The sequence below is a fragment of the Peromyscus californicus genome, unplaced genomic scaffold, assembly GCF_007827085.1.
Source record: "Peromyscus californicus insignis strain IS unplaced genomic scaffold, ASM782708v3 Scaffold_20__1_contigs__length_68692818, whole genome shotgun sequence".
NCBI lineage: Eukaryota > Metazoa > Chordata > Mammalia > Rodentia > Cricetidae > Peromyscus > Peromyscus californicus.
In genome coordinates, this window is record NW_026294503.1 from 14,412,581 (window position 1) to 14,427,341 (window position 14,761).

At 33.5% G+C, this 14,761-nt stretch overlaps 1 protein-coding gene across 7 annotated transcripts in view; it reads right to left on the reverse strand.

Moving 5' to 3' along the window:
- Nucleotides 1–2,145: 2,145 nt before the first annotated feature.
- Nucleotides 2,146–14,761, reverse strand: part of Csmd3 (CUB and Sushi multiple domains 3) — a 1,145,339-nt gene continuing 1,132,723 nt past the window's right edge. For all 7 annotated transcript variants that reach the window (XM_052747788.1, XM_052747786.1, XM_052747792.1 and 4 more), the window contains 4 exons: nucleotides 13,282–13,394; nucleotides 10,012–10,099; nucleotides 8,487–8,622; nucleotides 2,146–4,106 (listed from right to left, as the gene is read on the reverse strand). In XM_052747788.1, the coding sequence (XP_052603748.1) occupies nucleotides 3,947–4,106; nucleotides 8,487–8,622; nucleotides 10,012–10,099; nucleotides 13,282–13,394 (497 nt within the window). In that variant the 3' untranslated portion in view covers nucleotides 2,146–3,946. The remainder of the gene's footprint in view (nucleotides 4,107–8,486; nucleotides 8,623–10,011; nucleotides 10,100–13,281; nucleotides 13,395–14,761) is intronic.

Sequence of the window (14,761 nt, forward strand, 5' to 3'; positions counted from 1 at the left end):
TATGAAAGTTTAAACAGGGATTTCATGTTTTAGATTTTGCAGGACAATTTGAATGCAGATGTGCTTCTTTTTATAAGACTAGTAAACTTACTACACAGAGGGACTTATTAAAGTTGGGAAAGTATCTGGTCTGTGTTCACTACTTCCATTGTTTGTATTCTGAAGAAAGTAACCTAAGGTCTGGTGTTCCCTTCTATTCCCCAACAGCTTCTAAATCTACTCTTAAATTATTTCAGAATACTAAGCTCATGAAAGTGATAACAGAAAGCTATTTCTCAAATTTTACAACATTTATATCTTCTTTGATTAATATTCCCTTACCTCTAGTCATCCTAAAAACAAAGGAAATCAATCAAACCTTTTTCCATCTCAAATTCCTATCTGTGCATGATTGTGTGTGTGTGTGTGTGTCTTTGCTCTCATGAAACAACAAGCAATAGGAGATGGTAGGTGATTCTCTCTTTCCCTTGTGTGGGTCCTAAGGACAACTCAGATCATAAGGCTTGGCAGCATAAGCCTCTCTCTACTAGCATAAGCTATTGCTCTTTAACATTGTTTAAACTGTGCTTACTTTAAATTTATAAATATTTAACAAGCAGTATGTTGTTATTTTCCTTTAAAAAGATTAACACTCCTTACTGACCTTTTAGTCTATATTATGTCCTTTTTTCTACCACCTCCCTTATGAATGTAGCACATAGCAAAATGAATCTTACCTTTTAGTCATTTCCACAATTACTACTCAGTCCTCTCTGTCCAGAAATTCTGGGTGAGACTTACATTTTTAATTTTCTTAAGCATATAAAAAAGTCTAACAAGGCTTTAAAATAATTCTCTTTTAAAATCACCACAAAAATACTGTGAACTTTTGAAAATGTTAAAGACTGCAGAAAATTTTAAATAAATAAAAACTAACACACTAGAGCATATTTAAAAGAAGAAAAACCTATTAAGAAAGGCATCAAAATAGAAAAGCAGAGGGAAAGAAGCATAAATGTGAATAAAAAGAAATGGAAAGATAAGTGAAATGCACAGAAAGTGTGAGTAGAGGGTGGAGTTACAGTGTTAATATGGAAAGAAAGATCCAGGCTGGGACGGAGAAATATCACTAAGACTGAGTCTGAGGCTCTCAAAAATATAAGCTGCCTCTTATAGCATAAAAGTTCTTTAGTAAATTGAATTAATCAATGTATAATGACCAGAACATTATAGAAAGAACAACTTTCCAGAACACCAATGTGTACATTTTCCACTAATGGGCAGAAATCCTCCATTTGCTTAAAAATCCATTTCTTTGGGTGGTAGTTACTGTTGAGTTCTTATCTATGGAACATGTTAAAACAGAAGAATCTTTAAGAAAATATGCCATGGATGTATTAGAGATTATCATTATGTATAAATTTGTACAGTATCGCTAAAAGTCATATTTGAGGACAGCTCTAATTCAGGCTCTTAAGGCACTGAACTATTAGAGAAAATATTATTGAGCTGTGTATCAGAGGTTTGTCTAGATGAGTTTTGAAGAGATAACTTTATAAGTTGCCAGAAAGCAGCTAAAACCTGAACTCCCTTAGATGAGCATGATCTGAAGATGTCCTCTTATGAGGGAGTAAATGTGCATCTTGTTTTGTAATAGCAAACTTAAATGCCCCAGAGAGAATAAGGTACCTCCTCAGTAAGGAACATACCAGCAGCAAGTGATGTTGGTCATCTAAAGAAACCCCCAAACCGCCCCATCTCACCACGCAGTCATCTATGAGCATGTCCCTCTCCTTCCCAATATAGCCAATGTTCCCAATGGAAAGATAGGTCTGACCATCCCTCTGCTTCATGTCTTGGCTAGCATTCAATAAAGTACTTTTATTTTACAAAAACGCATGTCAATGTATCATATTCCATGGGCCTCTTGAAGTGAGCCCTTGTTTGATAGCTGAACTAATTATATTTACTGGGATTCAGTTTACCTAAAACAGACTGTCACTTTTAGAAGTAGAATATAGAGGGAGAAACTATAATTTATTACTTGTTGCAACATAAACATGACATGCAGTTGAGGAACATTTTTAAAAGCACCAAGTAAAAACTGGGCTGTGCTTTGCTTTTATTGACCAGAGCAGCTGTAGGTGAGTTTGAAAAGAATACACATTTTACAAAAGCAATTATCCTTTTTTATTTGTTTACATTGCACTGAAAATTTACATCATACTTTTACAAAGTCTTTTATCATAAAAATATACTTCTTTACAAAAGTGTATGCATTAATATAAGAGGAGTAGCCAGTTGCAGAAGAAACATTGTTTAAACAAGATCTTAAACGTATTAACCTTAACATTAGTGAATGAATCATTGTTATTGCAGTCATTTGAATAAACAAGAATAAATAACAGATGGCATAAAATTTAAAACCGCATCCTGTCAGTAGAATACAATGTTGAGAAAATTGTATGAATTTCCAAAACAATGTGTCTCAAAGGGTTTGACAAGAAATTCACTAAATGTAGAGATAGCTCCAAGCGGTGCTTCCAGGGGCAATGGTTTCTCGTAGGCACTCTTGTCTCATGATACAAAAAGCGAGACCCTTCACAGAACAACCCATATTTGAAATGGACAACGACAAAGAGTTCACAATGGACATGTGTTGTATTCGGTGAAATGAAACATGATAAAAATAAAAAATAAGACAATGTCCTATGGGGAAAAAATGCCAACACTACTGGATGATGTAGCTTTAAAGGAGCTAACAATAGCATATAAACTTGTTTTAATTAGACAATGAAAAACACTGGCTGTACCTGATACCTACTTCTTAAAAATAGGGTATAGACAGAACATTGAAAACCTGTGAAAATTTGATGAACACATATATTTGGGAAACAAATTTATATTGTTGATCTGAAAGAACATCATTTTTGGTTCTTTTAGTCATTAAGTTAAGGGGTAGATCAGAGTATGTTATACTTCTTTGTTCAAAGAAATTATGAAGTATCAAAACCGGTAAAAATCAAATTTTCAGCTAGAAGGGTATGCAGACATCATAAATTAATTGACTTATTCTATTAGGGCTTTCAAAACCACTGGTTTGTTTGTTTAAAAACATAATAATATCAAGTTGGTGTCTCATATAATGGCAAAATAAGCATCTTTACCGATAATTTTTGTGAGCCGAAATAGCTTCAGGATGACCAAGTATTGAGGAAAACATGTAAAGAGCATCTCATAGCTCAATAGATAAATCTCTTTCCTTGATAACGGAGGAAAGAAGAAAGGTCACATCATGACCTTGCCATTTTCAGGAACTTGAAAATGATGCTAAAATAGTAAGAGATGTTTTATTAACACAGAAATGCCAGATTGGGGTGGGCAACCTTATTTCTTCTGTGTCATTTAGCTCATAAATATTTAGAGATATGTGTCATTCCTAAATATCCAATGAAATAAGGAAAATAGTGCCTGGGGTAAACAAGAATGAACTGCAGATATGAGATATGAACTACAGACATGTGGGTGTGATGTAGCTTATGACAGTAGAGAAGTCAGTGATCTATTGACTCTGGTAAGTATAGCTCTTATTTTCTACCCTATATCATTTTTAACCCAGTCCCTCTAATATAGTTTATAAAGCACAGAAATACTGATAGTGGATGCTCCTCCAATATATGCAAATAAGTTTATGTTTTAGAATAATCTCCTTTTTAAAAAAAGCAAATAAACTGTGAGTAAGCACTCCCAGAGTGCAGCCAGATCTCTGTAAAACTCTCCATGGTACACATGAAGAATAATTTTGATCCAGTTTATGAAAAAAAAAAAAAACACTCTTCTCTGTCATTCCTCAGGAAAAGGTGACCCAGCAAGTCCTGAAAAGTGTGCTTTGTTTAGCAGTGAACTGGAAGTGCACTGTTCAGTGTGTCGATTTCCAGGATTCTGAAGAAGGCAACGTGTTGCCGTGTTATACCATTGTGCAAACTGTGTTCAAGTTGGGGTCAAATCGCACGGCCTTCCCCTCCACAGACTTGGCATTGGTGTCATACATAGGGTTCTCAAAGGCTGCTTGGCCATTGTTGTTTTCATGAACAGAACATCCTGTGTACTGTGTTTTGGGTGCAGTCCTGTTTAGAAAAACAAGATTAATAGTTGCATGTTAGGGTGCTTCTAGAAAAAGAGTTCAAATAATACATTTTCATTAGCACTGGGGATAATGTCACTTAAAGTTGTTAATTAAGAAATTTTAAACTTAGTAAATGTTTAGGAATAGCACCTATAAGGATCATATAAATATAAATAAATGATATTGACTCTGAAATTTTCTTGAGAAATAAAAAGAAATTACTGTTTATAAATAGTATAAACCAGGATGGTGTATCTTTACATTGTCATAAATTCACTTATAATATACTTACTGAGCATCTGTTTATGTTCTAGGGATCATTCTTGACATACTTTCAAAGTATACAATGTCATTATTATGGTGGATTTAAATTGAAGTGATAGAAAACAATGATTATGGGTAAATAAAACAAGAAGAATAGATCATGAGAATTGTTATGACTCAATTGAAATCAGTAAATGTGGTAAGAGCCTCAAATTATTTTAGGAAAGACAATGAGATAAATGCTATCTGGGAATTAAAATTCTGTTTGAGGCTTGAAGAATAGATAACATTGAAAGAAGAATGCAATTTTATACTAACATGGAAAAAGGAACTGTACAAAGAATAGATAACACATGTTCACCAACCAGAAAGCTAATTTAGTTACCACAGAAATGCAAATCATCAGCTGCATGGTCAAATGTATACATAAAAGCCAATAAAATGTTCAAAATAAAAACTACATAGCAAAAGGTCTTGGCCAACATTTCTGTCATGAAAATGTTTCCCAACATTTACTTACAATTAAATACATTTGATGTTACTTAAAATAAATAGAGTCTAGTTGGGGTAGGCTTCCCATCTGGAGGTCCTTAAGTCTTTGCCCCTTTCACTAATGTTTCTGTGTTATTTCTCCATCCCAAATTGTATTTTATAACTTGTAGAATGTGCTGAATTGTTTATGAAAAAAGGGAGATTTGGCCTAATATATTTCTAGGTCTTAATACTTAAAAAGTTTTTGTATGAAAATAAATTTGATTCTTTGCTCCTTTTTTTCATATTTAACACTATACTTTTCAACTATCAATTTCATTGAAATTTTTGTTACACATTCTATTATGCTACATTACAATTCCAGTACATTTTCTATATTGTTATTATTTCACTTATAGGTAAACTCAGTGGAAGTAAACTTTAAAGCACTCTTAGGAACTTACATTTAAGTTCCTACTTTGAAAAACAATACTTAAAGAAATAGCCCTTTTGTCAGGTGAATCCTTTACCATAACTACAGCTCCATCCCTGCCTTTCTTTGATCGACTATACTTACAATAAAAACTATGTAATAGATTATGACCATTTCTCTCTTTCATTTTAACTGGGTAAGAATCAAGAAACACAGGAATCAAGAACATATGCCAGAATTGCTTCTTAACATTGAAGTACATTTTCTTAAAACAATGTCTCGTGAATTTCAAACTGGCCTCAAATTCTCCATATTGAAAGATGACCTGAAACTTCTGATGCTCTTGCCTCTACCATCCTTGTGCTGAGACTAGCATCATGTAGGACCATACTCAATTAATGTAGGATGAGACTGTATCCAGAGTGTCATAGATAAGCACTCCACACCACAAGCCTTGGGCTACATTTTTTTTTAAGGAAAAAGATTCACCAAGTTTTACAAAAGCAAAAATGTTACACTGTGAACATGGATTTGATCAAATTTCATCAAATCCTAAATACAAGTGTTAAATCTATCAAACTCTTAAGAAAAGACATATGGGTAAAACAGTGGCCTACAATTTGATGATCATTTCTTGGATATGGCATACATACCAAAAGTAAGAGAAAGCAATGGGAAAGGGGGGGAGAACTTCTGTATTTAAAGATGTTGCATTAACAAAGTGAAGAGAAAACTAACAGAAAAGAAGACATTATATTCACACTCTGTATTTTGTAAAGGTGTCATGTCCAGAATAAAGTACCCACTCTTCCAACTTATCATTAGTAAGGCAAAAGTATTCAGTTTATAAATATACATGACAGAGTTCAACATCTTTTTAAAATTCAGAAAACAAGAGGCACTGAGACTCTCATCCCAGTTGGTAAATCTACAACACAGTCCCTACAACAACTAAGCCTCAGAAATATCATGGGAAATGGGGCAGAAAGATTCTAAGAGCCAGTGGGCCCGAGTGTTTGATTTCAGTGTCTTCTAGACATAGCAGGGAATATCACCCATGAAATCTCAACTATACGGTTGGCAAAACCAGAGAAAATAATTTAAGCACCAATTGATATGCCAAAACTCACAGGACAAGTTGCACAAGATCTCAAACCCAGGTGGGAGCTACAAGCAATCAATGGATGCTAAGAAAGGAAGAATAAATCTCTATGGGCAATCCTCCTGTCCCAACTGGCCAGCCCTAGACACATTTATATAACAACACTAAATGGACTCAGACTTTTGTTTGTTTGTTTTTGGTGTGTATGTGAGTGTGTGTGTGTGGATGCATGTGTGTGTGGATGTGGATATGTGTGTGTCTTTGTGTCTGTGTAACAATAAGTGTAGAACAGTGGTTCATAATCTTCCTAATGCTGTGACACTTTAATACAGTTCCTTATGTTGTGGTGATCCCCAGTCACAAAATTATTTTGTTGCTGTTTCATAACTGCAAGTTCGCTATGGTTATGAATTGTGATGTAAAAATCTGGTATGCACGATATCTGATATGCCAATTGCGTTGTGTTCCATAGGTTGAGAACCTCTATACAGGAAGAAGTCATGAATTTGAGAGGGAGCGAGGAGAATGGAGAAGTTGAAAGAGATGAGAATGGTAGAAATGACGTAATTACTGTATTAGGTATGAAATTATCATATAATTTAAAATTGAAAATACTTGATATTATCAGAAATCATAGAAATAAAAATCAAAGCTATAATGAAATACTACATCAAACATGTTATCATTGATACAACAGTAAATAAAACTAAACAAAAAAACAGACAATAAGTATCAGAGGAGATGTGGAGAGCTCACTAATTATTACTGAAAATGTAAGATGGTATAGCTGCTATACAAAACCACTTGGTGCTCTCTCCGTAAATTAAAACTAGAATTAAATACACTCTAACAATCCCAATCTTTAGTGTGTACTCAAATGAAATAAGAATACATGTCTAAGAATAAAAAAAAAGGTATGCACAAATGTACATATTAGCACTATTCACAATAACAAAGGTTGAGACAACTCAAATGTCCAACAATTTAGGAACAAACTCACTCAAAGAAAATAATAGTCCACACAATGTAACATTGTTCAACAGAAGCTGAGCAGTGATGAATGATTTCATGAGTAAAATCTTAAAAGATTTACTGTGTTTAAGAAATAAGACCAAATATCACATATTATATGATTGAATTCATATGAAAGGTTCAAAAGAAGAAAAATGACAGTTGTAGTTCTTTGTATTTGGCTGAAGTTTGAAGGGCGACTACTAATGAATCCATATGCCTTGTATTGATGAATGTATTCTGAGTACATGGCAATAAATTTCAGATGACACAGTGGATGTTCCCAATGTGACTGAATTATACAGTTGAAATGTCGTTAAAACTATGTACATACTATATTAAAATTTTATTTGTATATATAATATTAAATGATGCTCATATTTAGATAGCACAGATTGATATATAGTAAAAACATGAGTTTGGGAGAGAATGTGTAAATAGATAAATGTGTAAATGTGTAAATATACTTAAATATATTTAATTGAATTTTTTGGTTGTCTGTAGATTTTACTTGATAAGGGATTTTTCCAAATAGTAAAGAATTAAATAATGAAGTTCCTTCCAAATGCTGTATCACATAGAATACATATGACTAAATTATCATATATATTGCTATATTTTATCTATCACAAACATAACATATTCATTAAATAATCTTCAAAGAAAAGAAGGTAAATGACACATTAGAAGATGACCATCTGTCAGCTAGGGTAAAATTATCCAAGACTGCCACATGAACCTGAGCTTTCTAGTTTTTACCATAAATCTGTCAGCATTTAATATCTTTTCAATTCAAACCTTAACATAGATTCAATATCTCTAAAGCATCAATATGGGTAATATATAAATAACATGTGCAATAAGTTCTGTGCCAGGAAAATTAAAGACAAAATGAGGAAGTTGAATCACATGCAGTCTAATAGTGATTTCTGCAATGCACATGGGTATCATGGGTGATGGTAAAATCAAAAAGGATTGTAACAGTTCTGCACATAGATCCTGACAACATGTAAAATGGAAATGTGGAGTCGAGGTAGTATGATAGGAATGACAGGAAAGAAAGTTTGTGTAAATTTTGTCACCAAAGTCACACATCTTACCTTTGTTTATAAAGATAAAACCCAAATCCTGCAAATATAAGTGCAAAAAAAGGCACGAGAATCGCAATGGCCACGGAACTGCTGTTTGTCCCATGAGGTTGATTCGAAGAATTTGACCCTTCTGAAGTGTTCAGTCCTAATGGAAAAAACACAAGTAAGTCATGGACGTAAAATCAGCTCAAGCTTATAATTGATTTTTATATTTCATACCAATTATTTTCTTCCACTTTCAAGTGAGAAAAAGAAGGCTTTCTAAGATTTAGCATGGGGATGGAGTAGAGGAAACAGATAATAGCTCTGTGTTTGAAGAAATTGATTCTTATACATTGTGTTGAAAATGTAGTGTTTTAGGCACTACGGCATGTCATGTGAAAACTCTGCATCCAGTTACATTACTATGTAAAACATCCAACACCAGTGAATATTGTATTCCAATCAATTCCATTCATAACAGCACAAATTTAGGTGGTATAGTACATGAAATGATAAATTATTATTTTTATTGACAAAGAGTTAATATATTACTTATTTTTATTAATATGTACTTACTGGCCTAAAATATACTATGTAGTTTTAAGTAATATATTATTTATTATTTAAATATATTTCATATATTTAAACTATGTGTTTTGATCACATCTATCCCAATACTTCCTTTGCCCTCTCTGGTGTTCTCCAGACTAGTTCACAGCTTTACACATTTTGATGAACATATTCATTCAAAGGATTTATAAACATTGTGACATTTGTTTATTTTCAAATCATATCTCTTTCTCTACTTATTTTTCCAGTGACTAGGCGTATTTATGTAAAAGTTTAAAGTTGTGATTTGTTAAGATAAATGTTAAAAGATAGCTTTTAGAGTCATATTCATTGTTTATATATCCATACAACAGTTCAATGATGGGAGACAGTATACCTCAAGAATATACACACCAAAAGATATGTTTATAAATATAAGAAGATCATTAAACATGTGTGCCCATGCTAGAAGAATTATAAATGAAAATGCCAAAATCTTGTGCATCAGAGCACAGAAAATTTGTGTTTTCTGGGAAGAACCAAGCTCACAAAGGGACCCATTCCTCAAAGTTATTTTTCCTTCCAGGCTTTAAAAGTTTCCCATAGTGCCACTACATCTTCTGAGAAGTAAGAAATTTGCTCCAATATTCAAACTGAAAAGAAGTAGTATAGTTCTCAGGAGAAGAGGTAAAAATAATTTACAGTTTAATATTACCATGTTATCTATATCACTTTTGCTTCTTTGTATTTGCTTAGGGGCAAGATAGCTTATACTGATGACAGCTATACTGAGATACTAAGCTTTGTAGAGTTATTACATAGAGAAGTTATAATTTAAACAATGTGGTTATTCTTTAAATGCTGTAGAATGGCTAGTTGCATAGTCCTGAAAATGCATACTTCGAGATACTGTGAGAGTGCAAAATATACAGAATCTTTTTATGTCTTTTTATGATGTGTAGAGTATCAAAGGAATGACTTGAAAAAAAAATGAAAATATTACCCAGTCTTTGCAGTCCAAATTGCCCATAATCTTTGCCTTTAATAAATCCTTGGAATACATAAGTAGCTCCATCAGGCTCAGCAGAAACCTGAAAATATTTGGAATTCTAATTAAATATGAGGACTGATCACAGCTTTAGTTGTTATATCTAAATAATTACTCAAGATATTTAAAATGAAGATCAGCCTTTGTTCTTTCCATATTCCTCCTATGGAATGAACGCATGGTACAAATTTTCTATCATAAAAACAAAAGTAAAATTTATAATTTTAAATTATTATGAGTTGGTAAACAGGAGATTATGTGTTGCTTTACCACGGTTTTATAAATCTCTTATAGGCTAAGAAGTCTATTATTTAAAATGAAAAACAACATGTAGAAATTGAATTACAGTGTAGAGAGATGGCTCTGAACCTAAGAGCTGCCCTTCCAGAGGACCTGCTTTCAGTTCCCAAAACCCATACTGGGAAGTTCACAACCACCTGTAACTCCAGCTCTTGGTGATCCAATACCATTACTGTGTCTCTGTAGGCAACTGCATACATGTGGTGCACAAGCATATCCTCAGGCAGATACAGATAAAAGTAAATAAAAATAAATCATAAATTAGGTTCCCAATTATATTGGCCCTTCTTCCATTCCAGAGACTCCACAGAAACAAGATAATTTCTCTTTCATCAGGCTGGGTTCATTCCCAGCCTCACTTTTAGCCATAGGCATGTGAGTGGGATTGAGAGTGGGTTAATTGTAATTCTATGGTGTAAGGATCGTATTTCCCATTATAGTAAATGAAAGAAACCAGGGACAAAGGTCCACATACAAAATCACTTCAGTCATAAAAAAATCAAATCCATGTGTAAATCTATAAAGACCAAAAATAGATTAGTGGTTGCTGAGGACTGGGTCAAGGATGAGTGGAACAGGAAATAAATGAGAGCCATAGGATGTAAGATATCTTACTGAAGTGATGAAATTATTCTAACGTGAGTTTGCTGATGACTATGTGTATCTGTACACATAAGAAAACCCATCAAAGTGTATGCAAAAACAGATTCGTTGTGGAATATGGGACAATCTTGAAAATGGCTCATATCAACAACCCCAATTAGGGAGGCGGAGGAAGGAGGAGTGAAAGTGTGAGACTAAATGCAAATATGAAACAAATCTTTATGACCATCAGCATATGTCAATATATTTGAGAGTATTTCAGAGCCTCCTGGTCATCTGAAAGCCTTTGGCTTCCAGATAGTAACTGCCTCTCCAGCCTCAGCCCAATCCCAAGAATAAGGCATAGGACTGAGCCTCAAGCAGATATCCCTCCTAACACCCACAAAGAAGAAGAATGAACTATTTTTGAAATCTGGGTTGTATGGGTTGTTCCTAATGTTACAAGAGCCATCTACCATCTGGACCTTACATATATACACACTGAATACTGTTTTAACGGATTGAAATGTGTTAGGGCCTATCATTGAATACATAAACTGGAAAGTGATACATTTTAGTTATTCAATGGCAAACTGGTGTGGTGATACTTTATTTGTGCTGAAATGTGATATTTTATTCGTATGTTAATAAATAAAGCTTGCCTGGAGATCAAGGGGAAAAGGCCAGCCATTTTAAATAAACAAGAGATCAGGCAGCGCACACCCTTGATCCTTTAGCAGGCAGGATCTCTGTGTGTTCAAGGCCACACTAAGGAACAGAGTCAAACGTGGTGACACATTCCTTTAAACCAACCATAGAGACCTGGAGGTCTGTACAGACAGACAGAAAGTGACAGAGCTGTGTAGGAAGAGGAAGTGAGGTAGCTGGGCTAAGAAAGCCAATGAGAGGGCAGAACGGCAAGGCAATAAAGGTGTGGGTAGACAGGAAGTAACTCACATTTCGAAGCTGCAGAGTTGGTGAGGTAAGATTTGTTGGAGGCTTTCCCTATTTCCCTGATCTAAGGCTTTCACCCCTATATTTGGCTCTGTGTTTTTTATTTAAAAAGACCATTTAGAAATTCATCTACAAACTGCTAACATGTATTTATCCGCATAACTTGAACTAATAACTGACAGGTACCTGACTCATGGCTATTGCTATAAAAGTTACTTTTTAAAAAAATCTTAGATACTCACCTTAAAAAAGAAAGTACCAAATTAACTATGGGAGCCTCACATTTCTCAGCAAAAGGTCCATCCTATTATTAGATGTTGTACTGTGGCCATGACCATATAATATCAAATTGTTCTAACAAGAGTAGTTAAGACCCAGATACTTTAATGAATGAATGAATAGGCCTCATATTAATACGTAACCTAATGTAATTCAGCAAACTGTATAAAATAAACACTACTTCACAACTCTGTAAATGACAATAGAGGATATAAAAAAAATTGGAGGGTCAGTGTTTCCCTTAGAAACAACTTATTGATCCCTACTACCGACTGTATTCTTCTTCATGAACTCCTGTATACATAATGTGAATTACTTTAAAATATGGTCTGATCCTGCATGTTTGCAGAGACTTGTTTCCTTAGTGTTAGCATCAGACTTGTTGATGTCAATGATCTACTTAGAAATCTCTATTCACGTCACAGGCAGAGTCTGTGGTGAAGATGTAGTAGCTTCTTCTCAATGGAAGCATTTCACATAAGTCCTCTTCAGACCAGTTCATAAGATACTCTAAATCGATACCAATCCATGGACACTTTCAAATTAAAGTTCTGATGCATTTTTAAATGTGTTTACTATGCCTTGGATATTGGGTCCTGTCAAAGACAAAAGCATGCGCGCGCGCGCACACACACACACACACACACACACACACACACACACAAACTGATTTTGAGAAAGAACGTCATTATAAATCTCAGGTTTATCTTGGACTCATAATCCTTCTGTTTCATCCTCATGAGTGATGAGATTATAGATGGGTGGTACCACATCTGGCTTTAAATCGTTCTTCACCCACATTTTTTATCATTGTTGATGATAAAATATATTTGATGAAATTAACAAAAATCACTGCACAGACCTACAAATATAAATGCATATACAGCCATTCCTATCAAAGAAGTAAAACTTCCATATGATTAAATAAATATTAAGCCTATTCAAAATTGATAATATTTGATGCATATATATTAGTAAGTGGCATTTTATGTATAAATATGTGATCGTGTGTTCAAATAAGCTAAATTTTGAAAAATTATCCTTTTCTGGAAAATAATCTATAAGTTTGCCATTAGAATCAGCCACATGCTTTTAAGGAACTACACTTACGAAGCCATCCATGGCCCAATTTTCCTCCTTCATTTTCTTCACAGAAGCATGTGCTGGTACTTTAATAAGATATATATGTAACATTAGGCGAGCTTCCTGGCTTTTGTAGACCCCTGTAAAAGGCAAAGACAGTTACCTAATTTTGTAAATAGTTGATCCATTTTATTACCAGTAACTTTGTGAATGTATTATGGAAAACACATGATACGCAAAGGACTAAAGCAAGTCTCAAGTCAAGGGTGACTTCACACATGACGTCTGATGCTCTGCAACCTGAAATCACAAATTAAATCTTACCTGAATTTTTAACATCCCTCAATGCTAGAGTAGAAACTGCAAAACTACACGAGGAAAACTAATAAGTCCCCGGCTGCCGTACAGGAATCTTCTCACTCTCGTCTATCGGAGAATAACTATTAAGCAAAAGAGCATTTGATCTGTGCCTTGAAACTTAAGGTTTTGACTCAAGATGATAAACACAAGCAGTGATAGAAACACAAGAAGCAGAAAGATCTACACTGATTTTTATAACTGGGTATTCTCAGAGTTGGAATAAGCTAGAGTGTGAACACACTTCACGATAAGCCAGGCTGTGAGCAAAAAAATTTATGAATGACTATTGGTTAAAATTTGATGCTTGTTGACTCACAGACTGCTTTACATATTAGGGAGGCACCAGAAGAATGTGCCAGTAAAAGCAAGGTAAAGAGAACACAAACCTTGACCTAAAGTAAACTACAATCAATAAGAAAAATATAAATGTACTAACATATAATATTTGTATTATACAGCCACAGTGAGTGGAAAGTAATGAAATTATAAACTTCCATGTTTATGTATATTTATCAGGATCTGTTTGTATTGTTGCTATTTTATAACAAACACAGACTTTGTTTGGCTTACTTAGAGAAAACAAAAATATTATTTACAATTGAAAGCTAAATTAATCATTAATAAAATATAAGTACATCTCATATTCAAATTAAGCTTTTCCAATTTAATCCATGTAATTATCCATATTTTAAAAATAACGTATACTAAATTCTAATAAGTGTACTTATTGGCTGGTACAACAATACATAAAAATGTTTATGTAATTTTCAAAGTTAACCATTTTTATTTTATTTTATTTATATCACAAACTAATTTATTAGTAATAATTTCACAGGATAACTAAAAGAAATTTGCAATTTATATATCATATACATATTTACAATATCATAATTCCCTTTTGTTAAATGATAGTTCTAGTCCAGTACAAGATCTCTAGATCTTTCTGCATAAAAATAGTCTTACATACATTTAACTTTACAATTTTGGTTTTGTATTTATATAATAATATCCACTTACATTTCCAAAACTTCAAAATCCTTGCTTATAAATAAATTATGACGTCCCTCAAAATCAAATATAAGAAATGGCTCACAGTAGTAGAACATGACTAAGTGAATGCCTGGATGCATAACTTCTTTTGCTAGAT